Here is a 20,450-nt window from a genome sequence, read left to right as displayed (position 1 = left end):
AATCGAAAATCAAACTGCGGAAGAGTGGAGGCTATACCTTATGACTATTATCAAGGGATTCAGTGACATCAAAAGAGCTGTAAACTAGAGGAATTTCTTTAAAGCACTCAGTGAACGTCACACAGCCTACACAAAGTGCAAACATAGCACACGGCATGTACAAAAGAATTCGCTCATTCGATGAGGAATATCCCTGCACAATAAGGAACAGAAAACTGAAGCAAATGCCTATATATTATTGTAAGTTATAGTGTATGTGAACATAATGCTATTACATATTAGTGCAAGTGTATAATATCGTAATACTAAATCAACGGGTAGTGGTGCCCTTTTATTTTTTTTGGATGGCGAATATAACATATCGATAGAAAGGCAAAACACGCAGAAAAGTACAATGGCAAGCCTTCAGAAAAAAGCTAAAAAAGGCCTACCCACGAACCACCGACAGAAAGGAAAAAAACAAAGCACAAGAACAAACCAAGAAGCCAAAACTAAAATGGCACCCCTAGGAACATCCACAACAAAAGCACTCCAAAACCTCCCCCCCGCCAGCACTACCAGAAGCAGCAAAGCCAAGAGAAAACCACCAAGCAGAAGGACCGCAGAAATCTAGGGCCCACCCAAACGCACAAAGCACAGATCAAATCCATCTATGCCCAGCACACAAAACCCTACTCGTGCCAACAAAGAATCGGCTCCACCTTCCACTCATAAAGAGAACAGTGGTATTGAGTGTGTTTAGCAAAGAACCACTTCCGAACAGGAATTGGACCCTATCAACCAAATGCTCAACCTTGATGGGCCTCCCGAAAAAATAAAACCTAGCCTAGACTTCTTGCAATTCCCTAAAAAAACTAGAACCTGAAACAACCCGACCAAATTACCGGGTAAAACCCACTCCCAGCCTAGCCACCTACAAACAGAATACCAGACCTTGGAAACCACCTAACAAGTGAGAAAAAGGTGATCCCCTGATCCAACCACCCGTAAACGATAGCACCCTAAATATGAGGGGTCAATTAAGACCCTAAGCTTGAAGAGATTATGACGAGAAGGAACTCTGTCAAGGAGGAGCTGCCACAAGAAGACCTGGACATTAGACGGTGCCCAACTCTTCCAAACCAAGTTCAGAGCACTAATAACATGCCGAGACCTAGAGCCACCCACTAACTCTAAACCTGAGAGGGCCACATAAGCTGAGCGGGCATAGTAAATCCCATCCGTCCTATGCCTCCAACACCACGAGTCTACACCCTCAGAAAGGACAACTCCATTCAGGATATCCAACAACTTCACCAGCAAATCCTGCTCCCACACAAAAAAGGGTCTCAGTCTCTCCGCTAACGTAGATCCCACTCCCAAACCTATGGATCCAACAACCTGACTCTGGTACTCAGATAGCTGGTACAGCCTAGGGAAGCGCAGATGGAGGTGAGTATGACCATCATAAATCACCCCAGAAAGAGGAGGTCTCCTGGTTATCCCTAACTACTCGTGAAACCCCCTCCACAAACCGATCCGAGGTGGAATCAATACTAGACCCGAGTAAGGCAATCCCTCTCCATCACCACGCTGAGGTTGTCCTCAAGGAACCATCTCTAAAGACCCTATGGGAAGTTATCATCACAGGCCCATACCTCGCGCTCAAAATAGCTCGCCCACCACTTTCCTCCATTAGCAGCATCCACTTACCAAGAAGAGCCAAATTCATTAGGCGAAGATCTCGAATCCCAAGACATCCACGGTTCTTAAATTACAGACCTCCGAACAACGCACCTAGAGGATTTTGTAAGCCCACTTAGATCAACCCCACAGAAAGCACCTTTGCAAGCGAACGATATGTTCCCAAACCTTCACCGGCAACCTCATAAAAGAAAGGAAAAAGATAGGGATTGAATTCAGAATTGAGTTAATCAAGATCACTCCCAGGCTCACAAATTTGTTACTCCAAGAGGCTAACCTAGAGGAAATAAGGTTGACTAAAGGTTCCCAGGTTCTGGCAGAACGAGGATTAGCCCCCACCGCTAACCCAAGGTATTTGAAGGGAAGACTACTAAGCATACAGTGGAGACAACGTTGTTAAACTCAGAGAAATGAGGGATATTAAACTCAGAGAGACTAAGAGAAATGAGGGTCAAAACTGTATCCCCCTTCATTCTGATTTCTCATATAAATTCCGCCATCCTCAAGAAAGAATCTTCCACATGGATCCCCATTAAACAACTTTTAGCAAAATTAACACTGAGACCCAAGGCAAGCTCAAAACAACGGAGGATGGTATTGATAGTCCACAAGTTCGTCATAGTCGCTTCACCAAAGAGAAGAGTATCGTCTGCATAATGCAGATGGGAAACAGCCACATCGGTGTTACCATTGTTATTGTTGTTTATGGACATATTTAGAATTACTTTCTCCCTATGTTATGATTATTTGATATATTTTCCTCTTCTTTTCCTTATTTGCAGAGATTCTCTCTTATCTATATATTTCCACAGTCTCAATGAGTAACACAAGTAATCTTTTATTAATTATCAGGTTGATATATGGAGCAAAGGTTCCGAAATCCGACTTCCTTATCTTTTGAGTTCAGTCATTGTGGCTAACCCCTTAATCGTTTTCAATTTGGTTGACAGGTGTGCAAGAGACACTACCATTTCTTCCCGAATAGTCGTAAGAGCTTTTGTCGGAGCCACAGGTGGAGTTGTTAGTGTCACCATCACAGTCAGAGATTGTCGATCTGAAACCAATGTTATCAATTGTGAACAGCGGACCAAGGCAGAAAGCCAAAAGTCCACCATTTTGAGGCACCACGGCTCTGTCATCCTTCACAAATTCACCATGGCAGTTGTCAAAAACTCAGCCATCACAATCCACAGCATTGTCTGAAATACACCGAAGCACCATCACTGGGATACAAGCAACGCACCCTTACACAACACCACCGACAACACTTCTTACCAATGCGAGAAGTCCACATACCACTTTTGAGCTGCCACTTCTACTATTGTGTTCCCCAGCCATTCTTGCTTCTATTGAACTTCCTTCAAGTCGGTTAGTCCCACTTTTGAGGTGTGTCCCAAGTCACTCTCTGTTGTCGTAGTTTTCAAAAAAAAAAAAAAAACTCTGTTGTCGTTTCAGTATTGACTCCACTACTGCATCTTCGTTTTCCGAAGTTTTTGCCATTATTTGAGTGATATGGTAGTTGTTGTTGAATCCCATATTCAGATGGTTCAGTTTCTAGTTATTTGGCTCCACAGCAGGCTCTTGGAGCCTCCTCGTTTAGCGCAAGATGATGTTTGAGTGATTTACAGACTATTTGGAGCGTTGTTTTTGGTTCCATGATAATTTGTGGTTGATTTTTCTAATTAACCTCTCGACTTTGACATTGTCGAGGCTAGTTACTATTGTGGTTTAGTGGCATTTCAACCTGCTTCCTCCTCCACTACTCTTAACTCTTTTTCTACTCTTTGCCTATCTCACAATGTGGAACCCTGGAGTTTAGATTTTGGTGCTACAGATCACCCTTGATAATGCTTCTAAAGCACAGGAATCTAATATTTGTCAAGTTTCACCTCTTCCACCCATGTAGAATTATGTCTAGTTTGTTATAGGTTGCCTCTCTTTAATTGGATTTATGTTGACTAACCTACTTCCAGCGTATGCATTGTTTTTACATCACAAAATACCATTCATCGCTGTTTGGATCATCCAAGTCCACATAAGTTAAAGATATCAGTTTCTCATCTTTCACATAAGTCCATGGATTGTAGTCATGTCTGCTTATACAACATGTTAGGGAATCTTTTCCTATTAGTGCCAACAAAATAGCTTTGTATCCATTTGATATTGTTCATTATGATGTTTGGGGTCCTAGTCATGTACCCTATTATTTAGGATACAGATATTATGTTAGTTTCATTGATGATTTCTCGAGATGCACTTGGATCACTTTATTGACCCAATTTAGGAAAAAACAATTACATTTTGCAAAGTAACGACGCCAAAAAATACTTTTCTTCACCATTCAACTATTTCATAGCTTCTTATGATGTAATGCATCAACCTAATTGCCTACACACATCACAACATAATGGTCTTGCTGAACAAAAAAACTTGGACCTTAAAGATCATAGCTCGAGCACCTTTAAAATTGAAGAGTGACCTTAATCTCATTGCATGTTATTCGATAAATCACATGTCGTCCTCAATATTGGATACTAAGACTTCTCACTCACTCATGTTTCCTAAAGACCCCCCTCTATGTTGTCCTTCCTCAGGTTCCCCTTATTTCATCATGATCTTTCTTTCAATTGTGACAAATTGTTTGTTGGAGCAATTATGTTTGTTTCTTGGGTATTTCAAAGTTCAAAAGGGGTTATTGGTATTATTCTTCATCTACACATCGTTTTTATGTCTTTGTAGATGTTATTTTCTTTAAGGATGCACCCTTCTTTGCATCATCAGCTACATTAGATTTTACAATAGACGTTACCCACTATCAGGTACTACCAATTCCACTTCCTTCTAGAAAATCTATAGTTGATTCTCAATGGGTCTTTCCTATAACAGTAGGCCTTGATGTTCAAGTGGATGGTTTTAAAACTCGACTAGTAGCAAGTGACAAAATTTTTGTATAATCTAAAGCAATAACCTCGAGCTTGGTTTGGTAAATTCAGCAAAGTAATTTAGTAGTTTGACATGATTCTTTGTGAGGTGGGTCATTTTGTATTCTTTAGCATTCATCTATGAACAAACATAGATGATACTTTCGGTACAGGTAATGACCAAGAATGCATTGTAGACCTAAAGCAACATTGTAGACCAAAGATTTAGATTGATTGCATCATTTTCTTAGGATTGAAGAAGCTCACTCATAGGAAGGCATTGTTATTTCTCAAAGATATTATGTTTTTGACATTTTGAAAGAGACTGTGATGCTTGACTGTAAACAAGCGATACTCCTATGGATCACAATGTGAAACTTCTACCAAATCAGAGTAAATTGTATCCCAACACAGATAGATATAAGAGATTAGTGGGAAAAATGAATTATATTGTTGTTGATTATAGTCGTAATTATAATAATTCACTCTATTTAATATTATTGAGAAAGGTTCCTCAGATTATTATCTTTTCCATGATTTTAAGAGAATCTCTCCTGTATAAATCATATTTCTGCATTCCATTGTGTAATGCAAGTTGATCATTCTAAACTATTCAAATTGGTATCAGAACCTCGTTCAAAATCCTACTCTCACTATGACCACACCAGTTATCTCATTTTATGTCAGTTTGCAAGTCAATTTCTTAACTCACCTTGTGATGGCAATTGGAATGAAGTAGTTCAGATCTAGAGGTATACTAAAGGGTCGCCTAAAAATATTAACATTTTTGGATATTCAGATGCAAATTGACCAGGTGGTGCGAGTAATAGATGATCCACTTCAGGTTATTGTGTTTTGGAACTTAATTTCATTGATAAGCAATAAGCAAATTGTTACTGCAAGGTCAACTACAAAGGCAATGCATCGTGTTATGAACCGCACTACTTGCCACCTTGTGGTTGAAATATTTACTCCCAAGATAAATTAGGTCATATGAAACTAATATTTAATAACCAGTCAGCATTGTATCTTTCTAAATTCCCCGGCTATCATGAGCGGACTAACCACATAGTAGTTGATTGTCACTTTATCTAAGAGAATATCCTTCCGGTCATAGTTAGAACCTCATCGGTGAGATCTAGCAATTAGTTGGCCAATATGTTGACCAAATCTCTACGGGGACCTGAAATTGATTATATATGTAATGTAACAAACTAGATGTATATGATCTATGCTCCTGCTTGGGGGTGGGGGTTTGATTATAGTCAAAATTAGGAATATTCCATCAATTAATTAATATTTATATAGTTACCTATTCTTTTTGAGAGATTCTCTCTAGTATATATATTTGTACAATCCCATTGAGTACAAGTTGTCTCTTCTAAATTATATATTTTCCTTATAGTATAAACATAATGAAGAATAAAATACTTTTTTAATCACAATTTAAAGAAAAACATACCTTCCAATCAAGATGATTCAAAACTGCCTTCAAAAGTTTTTTTCTAAGATGTAAAATATCCCGAAGATCAGTCTGCATGAAATGAGGACGGTAGATTTAAAACAAAAGTGGATCAGCATAGAAATATTTTTAATTTCTACCTAAATAAAGCTTGAAATTAACCCACACATTCTTAGATTTTGGACATAACTCAACCGAACATAATTGCCTTGCAGGGTAAGAATTTCCTAATCTAAGAGTTGTAAGACTTGGGCTTTTCTCCAAAAGACCCTACAGGGCTATGGGGCCTGGTGCGTCAAAAATAAAGGTGGCCAAACAACATATCTAGGATAGGGGTTTAATACTATTTTAGACTTTGAGCTTAACTGCATAAAACTAGCTTGTAAGGATTGTCAAGAGAATTGTATGCTTTATTGCGATGAGGGAGTTTTTCTCCATTACATTTGGAAAACTTGCCTTTATTGCGCAACAAGAAAAAGAAAATGTAACCACAATTAGAGTACTATAAGAAGAGATGTTCAAATGGACCGTACGAAGACTCAAAGCTTTCTCCATTTTTTTTGCAAAAGATATGTAAATTAAACCACCGGGGTGGCAAAACAGACAACCAAGTATTGTGGTCTACTTGATGGTCCATAGGAGGGCTAACTATACCCACGACTATGGGTCTTTCAAAACAGACAACAGAGTAAAAAACAGATGGCGTTTTGGTTATTAAAAATAAAAATAAAACATTTTCTTAATCCTTTTAGAATTTGGGTTTGGATCTAATTCAACCCCAAAAGCTAGCTCGTGGGATGAGGGTTTCCCTCCATCTATAACCATTCTTTGGGACATATTATGGGACTCTCAGAATCCAAACAGTCCCTAAGATTTGCAAGTTTAAGAAGGCTACGTATGGATAGATGTAGTCTCCCCCAGCATGTGCTACCACTAATTCTCCTAATCTTCTTGTATCAAAGTCTAGGTTATCCAAATTTGTCAAAATTCCAACACATGCTCTCATGCTTTGCAAAATCAAAGCCTTGAAATTGAATTTTGCAACATTGGAACACACATGCACTCCATTTCCAAGTAAGGTCAAAAATCATACAAAGCCTATTTATTCATTCAATTTAATATGTTTGAGTCATGGCTAGCAGGTCTTACGTATTTGATTTTCTATATTGGTTCCTTTCCACAGTGTACTTTTTTTTTTTTAAGGATCGTTGAGTTATTTTCCACATCCAAAACTTTCTATATGGAAATTTGAAATCAATTTGGTAACACAATTCTATATTAATTTAAGCTTATAGGTCAATTACTAATCCAACATCAAGTAAATATATCACGTAAAAATATGATGCTCCAACGGAAGCTTACATGCGAATTTTTCCTTGAGAAGTAACATGAGAAAAAATGCAAGATAGATCTGCAAAAAAGGAAGGAACATCATGAGCTACATAAGAATTTAGAAACTGTTAGGAGTTAATTCATAACTACTTCATTCTAGGTTGTTAGTGGTTTTTACAAAATAACAACTAGTTAGTTAGAGATAGCTTGTGCTACAAGCATATGATACTTTGGCTATGTAAAGCTTTGTAATGTGTATATTCAACACTTAATGAAATTCATATTGCAAACAATAATTCTCTCTATTCTATCTTCTTCTTCCTGTCCAAACCCTAGAAACCAGGTTATAACTGTTTTCCAGTTTTAACAGTTTATCCACCTTGTTATAGGCTTATCCACCTGGTTCTATAAAGAAAAACACCATTGCTGCGCTAACAGAAACAAAATCAAGCATGTAAAAAATTTCACATTCAGAAAAGAAACAAAGAAAAATACTAGAAGGGGGGCAAAAACTATAAATAATTAATTGTCATAAATAATTTTTTAGTCCATAAATAATTATGCTTTTGGTCCTAGTTGTTATGGTTTCAGTTCTTATAATAGCTGTTCATGGAGGAATGGTCCTTGTATAATCCTATTCCAAGAACCTCATTAAATTAATTCCAAAAATTGACAAATATTACAAAAACTAAAGTCAAAACGGGGATGGAAACCAACTTTTTCTATGTTATATGGACACAAACTGGAATAAAGTTTATTTCGGTCTAATTAATTTAGAAAATTTGGTTGATGCCTTTCCTCAGTAATGTCCGTATCTTCTTTTGAAATATAACGTCTCCCTATGTCCTATTTTCTCTGTTCCTTTAATTTTCATAATAAGTATCAACTATAAAATAGAATAGGTTTTTGACTTTAATTTGAAGTGTAACATCTCCCCTTCTTTGACCTATTTTCTCAGTCTGCCTTAGATTTTCAAGTTCTTTATCAAATAAAAAATAAAAATTAGAATATTAATAATGCAATTCTCCGACGTAAATAAGAAACTTCTAGCTAGAATTTTATTGATATTATTCTAAGAATTTGTTAGGCCTAACTTAATCCCCAAAACCTAGCTCATGATGTGAGGATTGCCCAAGCCTCATAAGAACTTATAGCAATGTGGTCATATGTCCAATGAATGTGGGACCTCAACACGCCCCCTTATACTCAAGATTGAACATTAAGCATGGACAAATGTGGATGGCCCAATAACAGAGTTACTAACACACACCCTCACACCTAGGACTAACATCTAGACTTCGGAGCATAGACAAATATGGGTTAGGACTAACTCATCCCCAAAAGTTAGCTCAAGAGATTACGATTACTCAAACCTTGTAAGGACTAATTTAGCCATATCTATAGTCGGTGTGGGATCTCAATAATTATTATAAATATTAGTTACCCTACAATATCATTTAAACTAAAATGATTTAATTTTTGGAAGAATTTTACAATCTGCGTTGCAGTCATAGTTTTTACCTCCAAGTCCTAGGAAGGATCTCGATTTTGACTTCCCTACACGTCAAAAATAACTCCTACTTCCCCATACTACAACACATAAGTAGGTAGAAACATAACTAATCTCTCCACTCATAGTATATGCTCTACAACATAAAATAAGATAGAAACATAACTTACACTCCCCTCTAACAGTAACTACCGTTAACAACAATTCCTTAACTCTCCCTCTCTTAGTAATAGCCACATATAGCAGTTCATTTGATCTTGTGGTTCTTGGCGTAAACCTTCGAAATGATTGGTTTTTTCAACTTGGATCTAGCAATTGGTCCTTTCAAACATTTTATTGTAATCAAGTTAAAACTGTAAAAGGCACTTACATTGAAGTTGGTCTTTTGAAAAACTGAAGATCCCACACATCTTGTGGTATGAGACATGTATCTACTAAATCCTAGTAGAAACATGTGGCGTTAGAGTTATAAAATTTTATTAACATAATGCCAAAATGTGTGAAGCCTGCAACTCACATTTGAGGTTATATTGCTCAGAAGTGTCAAAGCAGCATCCACCTACATCAGTGTACCATTACCAAAATTAAAATCTCAGCAGAAATTTACCGGCAGAGAAAACTTCTAGTTTAATACAAATAATGATAATAACAATATAAAGATACATTGTTCTTGAAAATAAAAATAAAAAACATATATGGATAACAACAATATACATAAACAATGTCAGAGAGAAGATAGAATCAGGCGACATTGGCGCAAGCTTTGTGGATTCCAATGATCAATTGGTGGATGTTTTTACAAAATCCCTGTGAGGTCTTAGAATTAGTTATATATGTAGCAAGCTTGGTGCATTTGATTAATATGCTCCAGCTTGAGGGGGGATGTTGATGTTTAAATTAATAGTTGTAGTATATTATATGTGTCTTTTACATACTCTGTTGTAATAAATGGTGCTAATTGTATATTGATTTGTTTTTTAACCTACATAATAGAATTTGTGTTGTGGTGTAGTTTAGACACACGGTTTCACCATATGCCTCTCGTTTTCTCTCTTACTCAACAACTTTGTTCATAGTTCTTCATTTAGGACATATCTTATCTCCAGAATATATTGATATATCTTGTAGGATCAGATTCTTATGCCTTAGTTATTTTCATTACTAGTCTCCTTATTCAATTAGGATCCGGAGTCATATATCTATAATATACATAAAGAAAGTAGACCGTTTTGGGCTGGTTTTTTCTCCTTCCAATTATACCCTTAAGCAAATTTAACCATAAGAATGCTATTTTGTTGGTGTCATTAAAAAGATAAGAGTTTATATTATATTTGTTGTATTGTTGGTATCATTGAAAAAGATAAGTTTAGTTTGTTACATCCTTAAAAAACAAAAAAAAAGAGTTTAGTTTGTAACGGTATGAAAATGCAAAATATATATTATCTAGGGTTAAATATGTTTTTGGTCCCTATAAAATTGGGAACATCTAAGTTTAGTCCTTACTTAATTTTAATAGCTTTTTTAATCCCTACAAAAAAAATTACATATAATTTTAGTCCCTGCTAAAACTAAATTTGTTTAATTATCCTTAAACTATTAAATTTTAGAACGATTTTTTTGGAAACACTTTTAGAACATTATAAAAGGTTCATTTACTAAAATTTAGAATTTTTTAACATGAGATGAATTAAATATGATTTTTTTTAAATGACAAAATTTCAAGATAAAAGTCACAAGCTTGGACGTAGAAATCAATTTTTGAACTAATTTTTCGTGGAGCAACTTTTAGTAATGTTTTGAACACGTCTATAAAAAATTGTTCAAAAACTCAAGCATAATTAAACAGATTTGAATTTAGAAGGGACCAAAAGTGAGTGTAGAATTTTTTTTATAGGGACTAGAAAACCTATTAAAATTAAGTAAGGACTAATCTTAAAAGGTCTCAATTTTATAGGGACCAAAAACATATTTAACCCTATTATCTATACCTATAATTTTAATCAAAATCAAATTAATTTTAATCAAAATTTCATAAAAGCTATTGTTCATAATTTATACCCATTAGTGCAATAAGAAGAGCGGATAGACAGACAGGCACGGAGTGTCCGTCTAAACGCTAGTCCCTATAAATGGGATTAGGGCCTAACCTTTTTGAATCACCAATCATAATCATATTTTAAAAGCCTTTATTCTTCCACTCCTATCTTTATCTGAAACCCTCTAATTTCGAAACTATTTAATAGTAATTATATCTTAAAGGAATATATTGATACCCCGTAAAAAACTACAACTTAAAATTGAGAGGATGGTTCTGTAAAGCAAACATACAAGAATGGCTATATTGCTGAAAATCGGCAACCCATGCACAATAGTACTCCATAGTACTTTCCAACCATTGATGACCTGCAAAAATTCACTTGATCAAAACATCAAAACAATACATACTTAAAGAAGAATATACGATAGCAGAGAGGCAACAAGGATAGTAACAAATGAAAAAATTCCCGAACAACCTAAAAGAAATAATCAACTTCAATGACAAAACTCGTAGAATTCAGGGACAGATAGGGGATGTGGTTTATTTAAATTAACCCTTGAGTTTCATTGAAAAAATGTTCAAAAATTTAAATTCCATTTACCATAAACCAGACAAGTAGGGAAATAATTTGTTTGTACTCTACTCCGTTCTTCCTGTAGAAATTAATACTTAAAATTTTCTTTACAATGCTTTCATGGAAAGTTTGTCCTCATATCATATAGCCAACTAAAATACAGATAGTCTGAATCAATTTCTCCCTTGAGAACTCAAAATGGTTAAGGGGAAAAGAGTGACACGAAAGAGGAAATAAGTTATTCTACTTAACAACAAAAAAATAAAGGAAAACACAGCTTAGGAAGTGAAAAGACACATTTATTCAAAAGAAACTGCCCAAAAGCAATTTCACATGTCATTGTTGGTCCTCCATTGCCCTGACTATTATATGTAAGCATTCAGAAAAATAAGTGTGGCATGCATCAAAGAATGACTGCAAAAACATGTGAGAGATAGAAGGACCTCGTTCAAGGTGGAAGGTGGCATTGATGATATCTTTATCATTGAATTTGGAAGCAACAGAGCAGACGAAAGTTCCTGCAAACTCCTTTGGATGCAATTGAACAGACATAAATTCACAATATTAAAAGGGTGGCCAGTGTCCAAAGTATAAGTTTCTAGAAAATATCTGAATTGCACAAGAGACAATAATATAGAGTAAAAAGAACCCTTATGCCAATTCACAGTAGCATACCGCAGAGTCCACAGCAAACCATCGTAGGCCCGATCAACATTTGCAGAATTAAGAATTCTGCAATATCAACAAAACTTCGTAAACAATGAAGGTGATCATGAACATTCTTTATTATAAATATGTATTTCACATGCATAGAGAGATGTTCAAATCAAACCATGAGAAAACTAATAAAGTGTTTGAAAAAACTGTACGTTACAACCAGCAAATTAACAATCATAAGTTGTCTCTCCAACCATCCACAATATTCTCACAGATAGTATTAACTTTTTGTCATTAAATTTAAAAAATATATACTGCAAAAAATAAAAGGCAATTTGCGTATAAGAGAAAGGGAAAAAAAGTGAAGACGTAACACGTGAAAGAAACGCATAGTAAAGAGAGGGTGTGAGAGAAGATGTGTCAATAAAAATGTAAATTATTATAATCCAAAAATATTCAGATTTTAACATTGTAAAATTAATAGAGGGCAAGAGAGTCGGGAATTATAAAATCCGCTAATTCCTAAACAGTATTCTGTGCAGAAAACTGCCTGTAATGCTGAACCAGTGATTAAAAAAAATTGCCACAGTAACAGTTCCTTTGTTTATCCTGCCAATACTTAATTACCTGTCAAAGCTCATACATATGCCTTCAAACCAGTAGAGGAACAGATCTTTGCACATGCGAGAATGGAAGTTTCGAGTTAGATAACAAAATGCAGCATTCCTGTAGCATAGATCCTTCATCAGATTTTGGCATGATGAAATTTAATTTAAATAATGTAAATTAACACACAACAATATTAGTTTCTGCATTATGATATCAGAAGATGCATTCAAGGACTTCACTTCAGATTCTAGCACAAGACCAATTGTTAAATGAGAAATTAAGATAAAATGATAACAAAAATCCAGTAAACCTAAAACTATGCCCAGAAAAAAAAAATGTTTTCAAAACCAAATAAATTGAAAAATGAAAAAAGGCTATGTGAACAAAGAAAATCAGTTTCTATTTAAATAAAGTTAAGGATTTGAGAAAACATTTTAAAATATTTGTTGTATGTTTTCATTTTTAATTAAAAACTGCCACCTTGTTTTCACTGTTTCTTGTTTTCACATATTTTTACATGAAACAACGAAAACAACTTTGACTGAATTGATCGCTTTACTGTCTTAAAACCGGCTTGTGAGGTGAGGATTGCCTCCTCTTTATAAACTCTTCTCAAGAGTCTTATCTATCTGATGTGGGACTTGGGTTTTTTGCTCCAACTTATAAACACATTTGTCAGACCATCACCTATCCGATGTGGGACTCTTAACACACCCCCTCACGACCAGCACTATTGGGCTTGGTTCGTGGACATAAATGGTGGGTGACCCGACAGCGGAAACCTGATAGCAGGTGGCCCAATGGACCTTGGAGAGACTCTGATACCATCTTAAAATTGGGGCCTAACTCATCCGCACAAAACCGGCTTGTGAGATGAGGATTGCCTCCTCTTTATAAACTCTTCTCAAGAGTCTTATCTATCTGATGTGGGACTTGGGTTTTTTGCCCCCACTTATAAACACATTGTCAGACCATCACCTATCCGATGTGGGACTCTTAACATACTGGTACTGTCAATCCACAGTATTCCTTTTGGAAGCAACAAGGTCAGCTGTTTTGTTTGCTTCAATCCACTCCCGGTCATTATGAGAACAGTTGAATATATTGTGGAAGCTTTAAAAAAGCTATAGCATACGTGCTGATAAGAAATAGCAACTTAAGAAAGTAAAGGATAGAAACTGTATTGCAATCTAAGTACAAAATGAAAATGATAAGAAACACCAACTCAAGTCATTGTTTGCATTGTTGAAGGACTCCATGAAAATGGAGGCAGTGGCGAATTTCTAGTCGCATGAATATGTGAAGGGAAAAACATGGTTTGCTTGCATCTAAGTACAAAATGATCTTTTGCACGTTATGTTTCATCATAGTTGTCCTACTATGATGAAACATATAACTTATAACAAACAGCTGAAGATTCTGTTGAGAAATCCCAAGCAAAAACACAAGATATAGAGGTGAACAGGTGGAGAAAGCCCAAACCCAAAATAAAGCTTTGGTGGTATAAAAACTATTTAAAAAGTAATTCGTGAGGGAACTATAATTATAGAATAGGAAAAAATAGTACAAAGGATAAAGAAAGATAAAAACTAGCACTTCAAATACGAATAAAACTAGTAGCTGGTCCCAGTATGGCATACTACAGAAAATGTTCTACTGAACAAGCCCTCAAATTAGCTTATAAATTACCATAGCCATTTTCCTTTCATGAGTGCCTCCCTCAAGACCACAGCAGCCGGCTCTCTCTTAACCCGTTTTTCACTTGGTGACGCTCTGGTTGTATTAAGACACGCCTGCAAAGTAAATATGATTAGACAACAATATTGAAATTTTTGTAAGGAAAAAAATTACTCCCTCCGTGTCATACCAAGTGTCCTATTTGGAAGGAGAAAAAAAGTATGCAAAATAAGAATGTCATGAAAACTTTTATTACTTTATTCAATGTTACCCTTATAAATCAAAATTTAAAACAATTAAAGTGCGAGACATTGATAAGTAGGAGTAGTTGTGACAGTAAGTGGGTTGATTGTGGATGGAAGTACAAGGATGTTTTAATCCGGACACATCATTTTAAAATGAGAATTTGTATAATTAATCATAGTACAAACAGTACTAATATTAGAAAATACCATACTTAAATAACTCTAGAGATTCACATAAATTGTCATATTCTAATGAATGAAATAATAATAGTAGCGAAAATTCACAAATCTGCAAAACCAAATAGATCGACCCAACAATAAAAAGAAATGTAACTAGAGAGAAAGAAGGGATAGTAAAACAAGGAGGAGTTAAGCTCCAAAACAGAAATATAAAAACAAGGAAAAAAAACGTATAAGGAGAAGGGAGAACCTTACAAAACAATGAAGACGACACCACCCAATTCAAATCTAAGGAGTTTTGCATAATAAAATCATAACCCTAATAATTATATTTCTGAGAAAACAATTTTCAAGAATAATACTCTCAGGTATAATTCATGTGTTTGATAAGTACTGAGGTGGGAGTGAGAAGTTATAGTTGGATGAATTACAAAATATATCTTTTATTCCCATTGGAATGTAAGACTCTCACCATTTGATATGGCAATACAAAGTGGGGAGAGATGCGTAAATAGCATTCCTAATCAATAATCCCCAAAAATATTTTTTTTTAAAGTTTGATTAAAACACTGGAATGTTACATTCCCTACCTCACTTTCCAAGGAATAATTTTATATGCCTAAGAAACACACTATAAACCTAAGGATAAAGAGAAGCCGAAAGTTAAGTGGGCATTAAAACAAATACGCAAGAGCTCTGCAAAAAAACTACACAGTACCATAACATTTTCTGCTAGTTGCTTTTACTAAAACCTCTAAAGACAAAGCGTGAGAAAATGCTCCATATTATACCAGCTGACCCTATATTCATCACCAAACTAAAACGATGAAGTGAAAGGAAGAGCATGACAAAAACTATGAAGATTCTTATGCAACTAACTAATTAACTAATTATTTAAAAAAAACAATCTGTGTGGTTGTAGAAAATGATAAATTATCAAGAATTGAGAACAGAAACTTAAATACTAAGTCCAGGAATGGGTGGCTGAGTTTCTGGTAGCTACCCTATAGAATAAAACTGCTGCAAGCTCCACTAAGCCACATTGTGAGCTACTCAAAGTTCCAAGTTTATCATCCTTATTTCCATCACCCCTGCGTAGAAAATTCAGTAAGATCATCATAAAACTACCAGAAGATCCATCATTAAAATTATAAAATGAATAATATTACAAACGCTCACCGCGGCATTGAAGTGCTAGACATGCTACCCTGATCAAGATCCTTATAAATCACATCCAAAAGCTGTTCTACCAATAAACACCTATCAGCAGCACCTCTCGTTAAATTTAACTGTGTCCTAGCATAGAACATTAGTGAATCCTGCAACAGAAATAATGATAAAGCTATTTGAAAAATGAAGATAAAGTTCATAAGTTTAATTGTTATAAATACAAGTATAAGAGACCTTAAGAACTCGATCATGTGTTGTCAGCCAACAGTGAAACAGAAACTGCTGAATAGCTTTATGAATCTCCAACAACTGACAGCCCAAATTTGGACCGTCGTTTAACAAATATGTATTGATACACTCAACAAGTTTGCGTGAAACCTTTCCTTCTTCCCTGAAGAAAGTAACAAAAACAAAAACCATATTTTACTCTAGACGATCATTTTTCTGACTTGTTACTCTAGCAGATCATGATAATAGTAAAAAAGAAAAACATAGAATCGCCTTAAGAAATACCTGATGAATGAACAGATCCTGACAAACCCCTTAGCAATGTCTTCTCTTAGATTAACAGGGTAGTCTCCAGGAGGATAATCCAAAAGCGAATGAAGAGTTAAGATATTGCGGAAGACCTCTTCTTTGGAAGTACAATGACTAATATTTTTCCCATTCAAGCTTGCTTCGACTTTCTCAATGTACATTAATACCAGGCCTAAAAATAAGGAATTTGATCAGAAGAACGGGAAAGGAAGAATAAAACAGATGGTCGTGATGAGATGTCAGAACAATGCACGCTTCATGTTTGCAAAAACTTACTGCAGTAAATGCGCTTCCTCATCTGAAAACTGTAATCCCTAACTGCCAATAGATGTCGGAGGATAATGCCATACTCTGACTGAAAGCTTGGAACATTGCTCAGGACATCCGAAACATGATTAAAAAGTGGTTTAACCACAGATGACAAAGGCAGAATTTGGCCTAGAATAAAGAGGAAACAGGTAATTAAGAAGTTTCTAATATTTTTTGTAGAATTTGAAGCTTCAAAGTGATAAAGAATTACTTTATTTTCACACCTGTAATAGAAAATGCATGCTAACCTTACTGAGTGCCACAACAGTGACGAAGGTAATTCAGAAAAAAAGAATTGTTGATAAAGAAGTATTTATCATGCAAGGAATAACCATTCATAGTGGATATTTAAGGCAGTATATTAAACACAATAACCATTGCATGTGGTTATTTATTATTCTACTTAAATATTTAGTAGTTCAATTTGAAATTTTCCCAAAAAATCATCAGAAATTCTAGAGTAGAATCCGTACTTTTCAATGATACTGATATCACTAATAAGTCTATATGCACATTTGACTTTATTTTGTTTTCATAAGGGTGAATCAATTTGCCGCTGCACATTATGTGTCTGTCAGTTAACAATCCATCACTATTTAACCACTAAGAAATTTTTTCAACTGATCATAAGTCATCGTCTGATTTAAGCAGTTAATCGCCGGTGCAAGCTGTTAACATGATTATATTCTCGCTACTACCGGAAGTTGGATGATAATTAATGCAGAATATTTTAAGGAAAAGGCGCCAAAATATATGGTGGAAAATTACTTGCTTTAAGTTCCTAAAATTGGGGCAGCATCAAGCGAATACTCAGTAAGTTGACATAATAAAAACAAAAGTTCCCCTCTAAATTGAGTTCCAAAGGATTGAAATTCATGAAAAAGAAAAAAAAAAACAACAAAAAACTACTATCCTACATGTGTAAAAACACAATAACCACAACTATGCTAAAAAGGGATTTTCACAATACATCAGTATCACACATCATACCAAAAGCAAGAGTAGAACCATCGTCAAAAGAGAGCAAAAGAAAAAAGAAATATACACTTACTATAAGCACTAACATGAGCAATGACTCCCGTAACAAGAAGATAAGAAAACTCTTATCACAACAATGATATCCAAATGAAACAATGAACATATTCACGATCAGTGTTTAACTGCTCTAAAAGTCATTAAAATACCATTAATATGTTACTCCCTCCGGTCCTATTTATAAGAAATATTTGAGTCAACAATAGTTGATGTATCTAGTTAAAAAAGTGGACCAGATAGATCAACTTTTGTTGACCCAAATGTCTCTAATAAATAGGACCGAAGGGAGTATATGATAACTGGAGAAAACACCCAAAAAAAAACATTTCTTGCATTTTCTAATGTTGATATAGCTTTGAGTTTGAGGGACTAGGTACTCTCTTTGCAATGTGTTGACAATATCACCTAAGGACAGTACGTCCTCGCAATAAGTGATGCCTTAAAGTTGTGGTTACCTTTGAAGTCTAATAGTAATCGATTATTGTTCTTCTCTCATTTAAAGTTGGAGTGCATTTTAGTTTAGAATTTAACTTCATATGCGATTACTTGCTTCTCATCAAAAGAAAAGAAAATAATAAGCATATTATAAATTAAACTACATCAAACTGACCTGAGTACTTAGCCTCTTCTGCTCGTTGCACAATGAGTCTAAGAGTCTTTGCATATATCATTTTTGGATTTCTCCGCTTACTTGACGATATTTCCGATGATGCAGATTGAATAAGCAAAGAAACAAGAAAAGGCCATGTTTCAGCTGCTCCCAAAAACAATTTAAAATGGACAAATTAAGTATGGGTAAAATTTACACCTTGGCTTGATAAATGTATATTATTGCATCCAAAAATGCATGTAAATTTGATTTTGAAAACAATCTTACAGTGAGGAACTTCATCTGGCCTAAGCTTTGACGTGCTCAGTCCAATAAACTGGCAGAAGTTATATGATCTTTCTCCTTCTAACCAACTATTTAACAACTTGATCCCTTCCTGGTAAATTACAAGGCAGAACAACTAATTAGAATCAAACATGCAAACCTCAGAGAATGTACAGAGAAAACAAAATCCAATAATAAATAAATATATTTTTTTTAGGGTATAATAAATAAATATTATCCAGCACAATCATAATACAGCAATGCATATGAAAATTAAGTGATAATGTATGACCAACAATAACTTTTTGCAAACAGGCTAAATGTTATTCTTAAATCCAATATGTTCAGCAGCAATTAGGATCAAATCATATGAAGCACTAATACACACAGATACCATACATGACAATGACACTGACACAAAAAGAATTAATTGAACGTAATTACATGTGTCGGCGTCGGAAATGTTATTCTTAAATCCAAAAAGTTCAGCAATTAGGATTAAATCACAGACACAGACATGTTGACGCCGGTAAAAAATTTGAAAAAATGAATAAATCTAACGTAATCACATGTGTCGGTGTAGTGCCGATGTCTGAAATGTAATTCTTAAATCCAATAAGTTCAGCAATTAGGATCAAATCATAAGAAGCACTGACACAGACACAGATACTGGCATCACGACACTGACACACATGTCGACACGGGTAAAAATTTGAAAAAATGAATTAATTGAACCTAACCACATGTGTCATGTAGTGTAGGTGTCGGAAATGTCAATCTTAAATCCAATAAGTTCAACAATTAGGATCAAATCATACGGAGCACGGACACCAACACCGACGCGAACACACCTTCCGCCAAAAGTATCAGTGCTACAGATTCATAACTTTGGTGAGCATTCAACGTATGTAGCTTATTAAGATTCATTTTCGTTCAGAATGTTGCAATTACTCTAGTGGTAGAAACATGAAAGCGAAAACAAATCATCACTGGTTAATTAAACGATTCCATTATAATAATCCGATTAAAATTAAAGTAACAGATTAACAATTACTTCGTCCAAATCAAAACGGTGATAATCATTCAAATTGATAACTGATAGAACAGAAAAACGAATTTCGAAACTAAATTGAACGCAATATGCATGAAATTAAAACGAACAGTGAAAATCTTTTCGCAGTGATTGATTAAAGGAATGCGAAAAGTGAGTTATGAAAGAAATTGAAGCTTACTTCGCGAGCTTTGACTTTATCCGACGAGAGTTTTTCTACAATCTCACGAACGTCTCTGGAACTGACTTTCGCCATTGTCGCTACGAGAGTAGCGGTTACACATGAAATGCAAGAAATGAAGGTAGTAGAGGTTTTAGAGTGTGTATTGTAGAGGTTAGGGTTTGGGCGGTTGAGATAAATGGCGGGAAAATGAAGGGTTTTAGGCTCTAGAAACCAGGGTTTACTTGATTCAGTGATCAAACTCAGAGGAGACCTACTATACTATGCTCAGTGACCAGAGAGAGTATGAGACTACAGTCGCACATGTTTGTTCCAGTTTTGATTTTCGTCTTAAAAAAAAAATTTGAAATATATCTTTGTAAAAAAAATGTGTTTTGAAAACGGTCCTTGACCCCACTTCATCAT

General features: G+C 35.0%; 1 protein-coding gene across 5 annotated transcripts in view; it reads right to left on the bottom strand.

Annotated features, from left to right (window-relative positions):
- Positions 1-20,360, bottom strand: part of LOC11443014 (serine/threonine-protein kinase ATM) — a 67,296-nt gene extending 46,936 nt beyond the window's left edge. For 4 of the 5 annotated variants that reach the window (XR_005645203.1, XR_005645204.1, XR_005645202.1 and 1 more), the window contains exons 1-18: positions 20,046-20,360; positions 18,817-18,925; positions 18,550-18,693; positions 16,872-17,033; positions 16,572-16,767; positions 16,293-16,449; positions 16,068-16,207; positions 15,892-15,979; positions 14,476-14,579; positions 12,805-12,903; positions 12,196-12,252; positions 11,964-12,048; positions 11,237-11,311; positions 9,426-9,467; positions 9,279-9,349; positions 7,429-7,477; positions 6,067-6,138; positions 38-193 (exon numbers count right to left, since the gene is read on the bottom strand). Coding sequence is in view for 2 of the 5 variants with exons in the window: in XM_003601220.4 (XP_003601268.2) it covers positions 38-193; positions 6,067-6,138; positions 7,429-7,477; positions 9,279-9,349; positions 9,426-9,467; positions 11,237-11,311; positions 11,964-12,048; positions 12,196-12,252; positions 12,805-12,903; positions 14,476-14,579; positions 15,892-15,979; positions 16,068-16,207; positions 16,293-16,449; positions 16,572-16,767; positions 16,872-17,033; positions 18,550-18,693; positions 18,817-18,925; positions 20,046-20,120 (1,881 nt within the window). In the remaining 3 variants the exon portion in view is untranslated. Of the gene's footprint in view, positions 1-37; positions 194-6,066; positions 6,139-7,428; positions 7,478-9,278; positions 9,350-9,425; positions 9,468-11,236; positions 11,312-11,963; positions 12,049-12,195; positions 12,253-12,804; positions 12,904-14,475; positions 14,580-15,891; positions 15,980-16,067; positions 16,208-16,292; positions 16,450-16,571; positions 16,768-16,871; positions 17,034-18,549; positions 18,694-18,816; positions 18,926-20,045 lie in introns of those variants that run through there. The other variant, XM_039831489.1, reaches the window with a different exon arrangement.
- Between the last annotated feature and the right edge of the window lie 90 nt (positions 20,361-20,450).

This window comes from Medicago truncatula, chromosome 3 (genome assembly GCF_003473485.1).
Source record: "Medicago truncatula cultivar Jemalong A17 chromosome 3, MtrunA17r5.0-ANR, whole genome shotgun sequence".
Taxonomy (NCBI): Eukaryota; Viridiplantae; Streptophyta; class Magnoliopsida; order Fabales; family Fabaceae; genus Medicago; species Medicago truncatula.
Note: the sequence above shows the minus strand (reverse complement) of the source record. Positions and strands in the feature narration are given on the sequence as shown.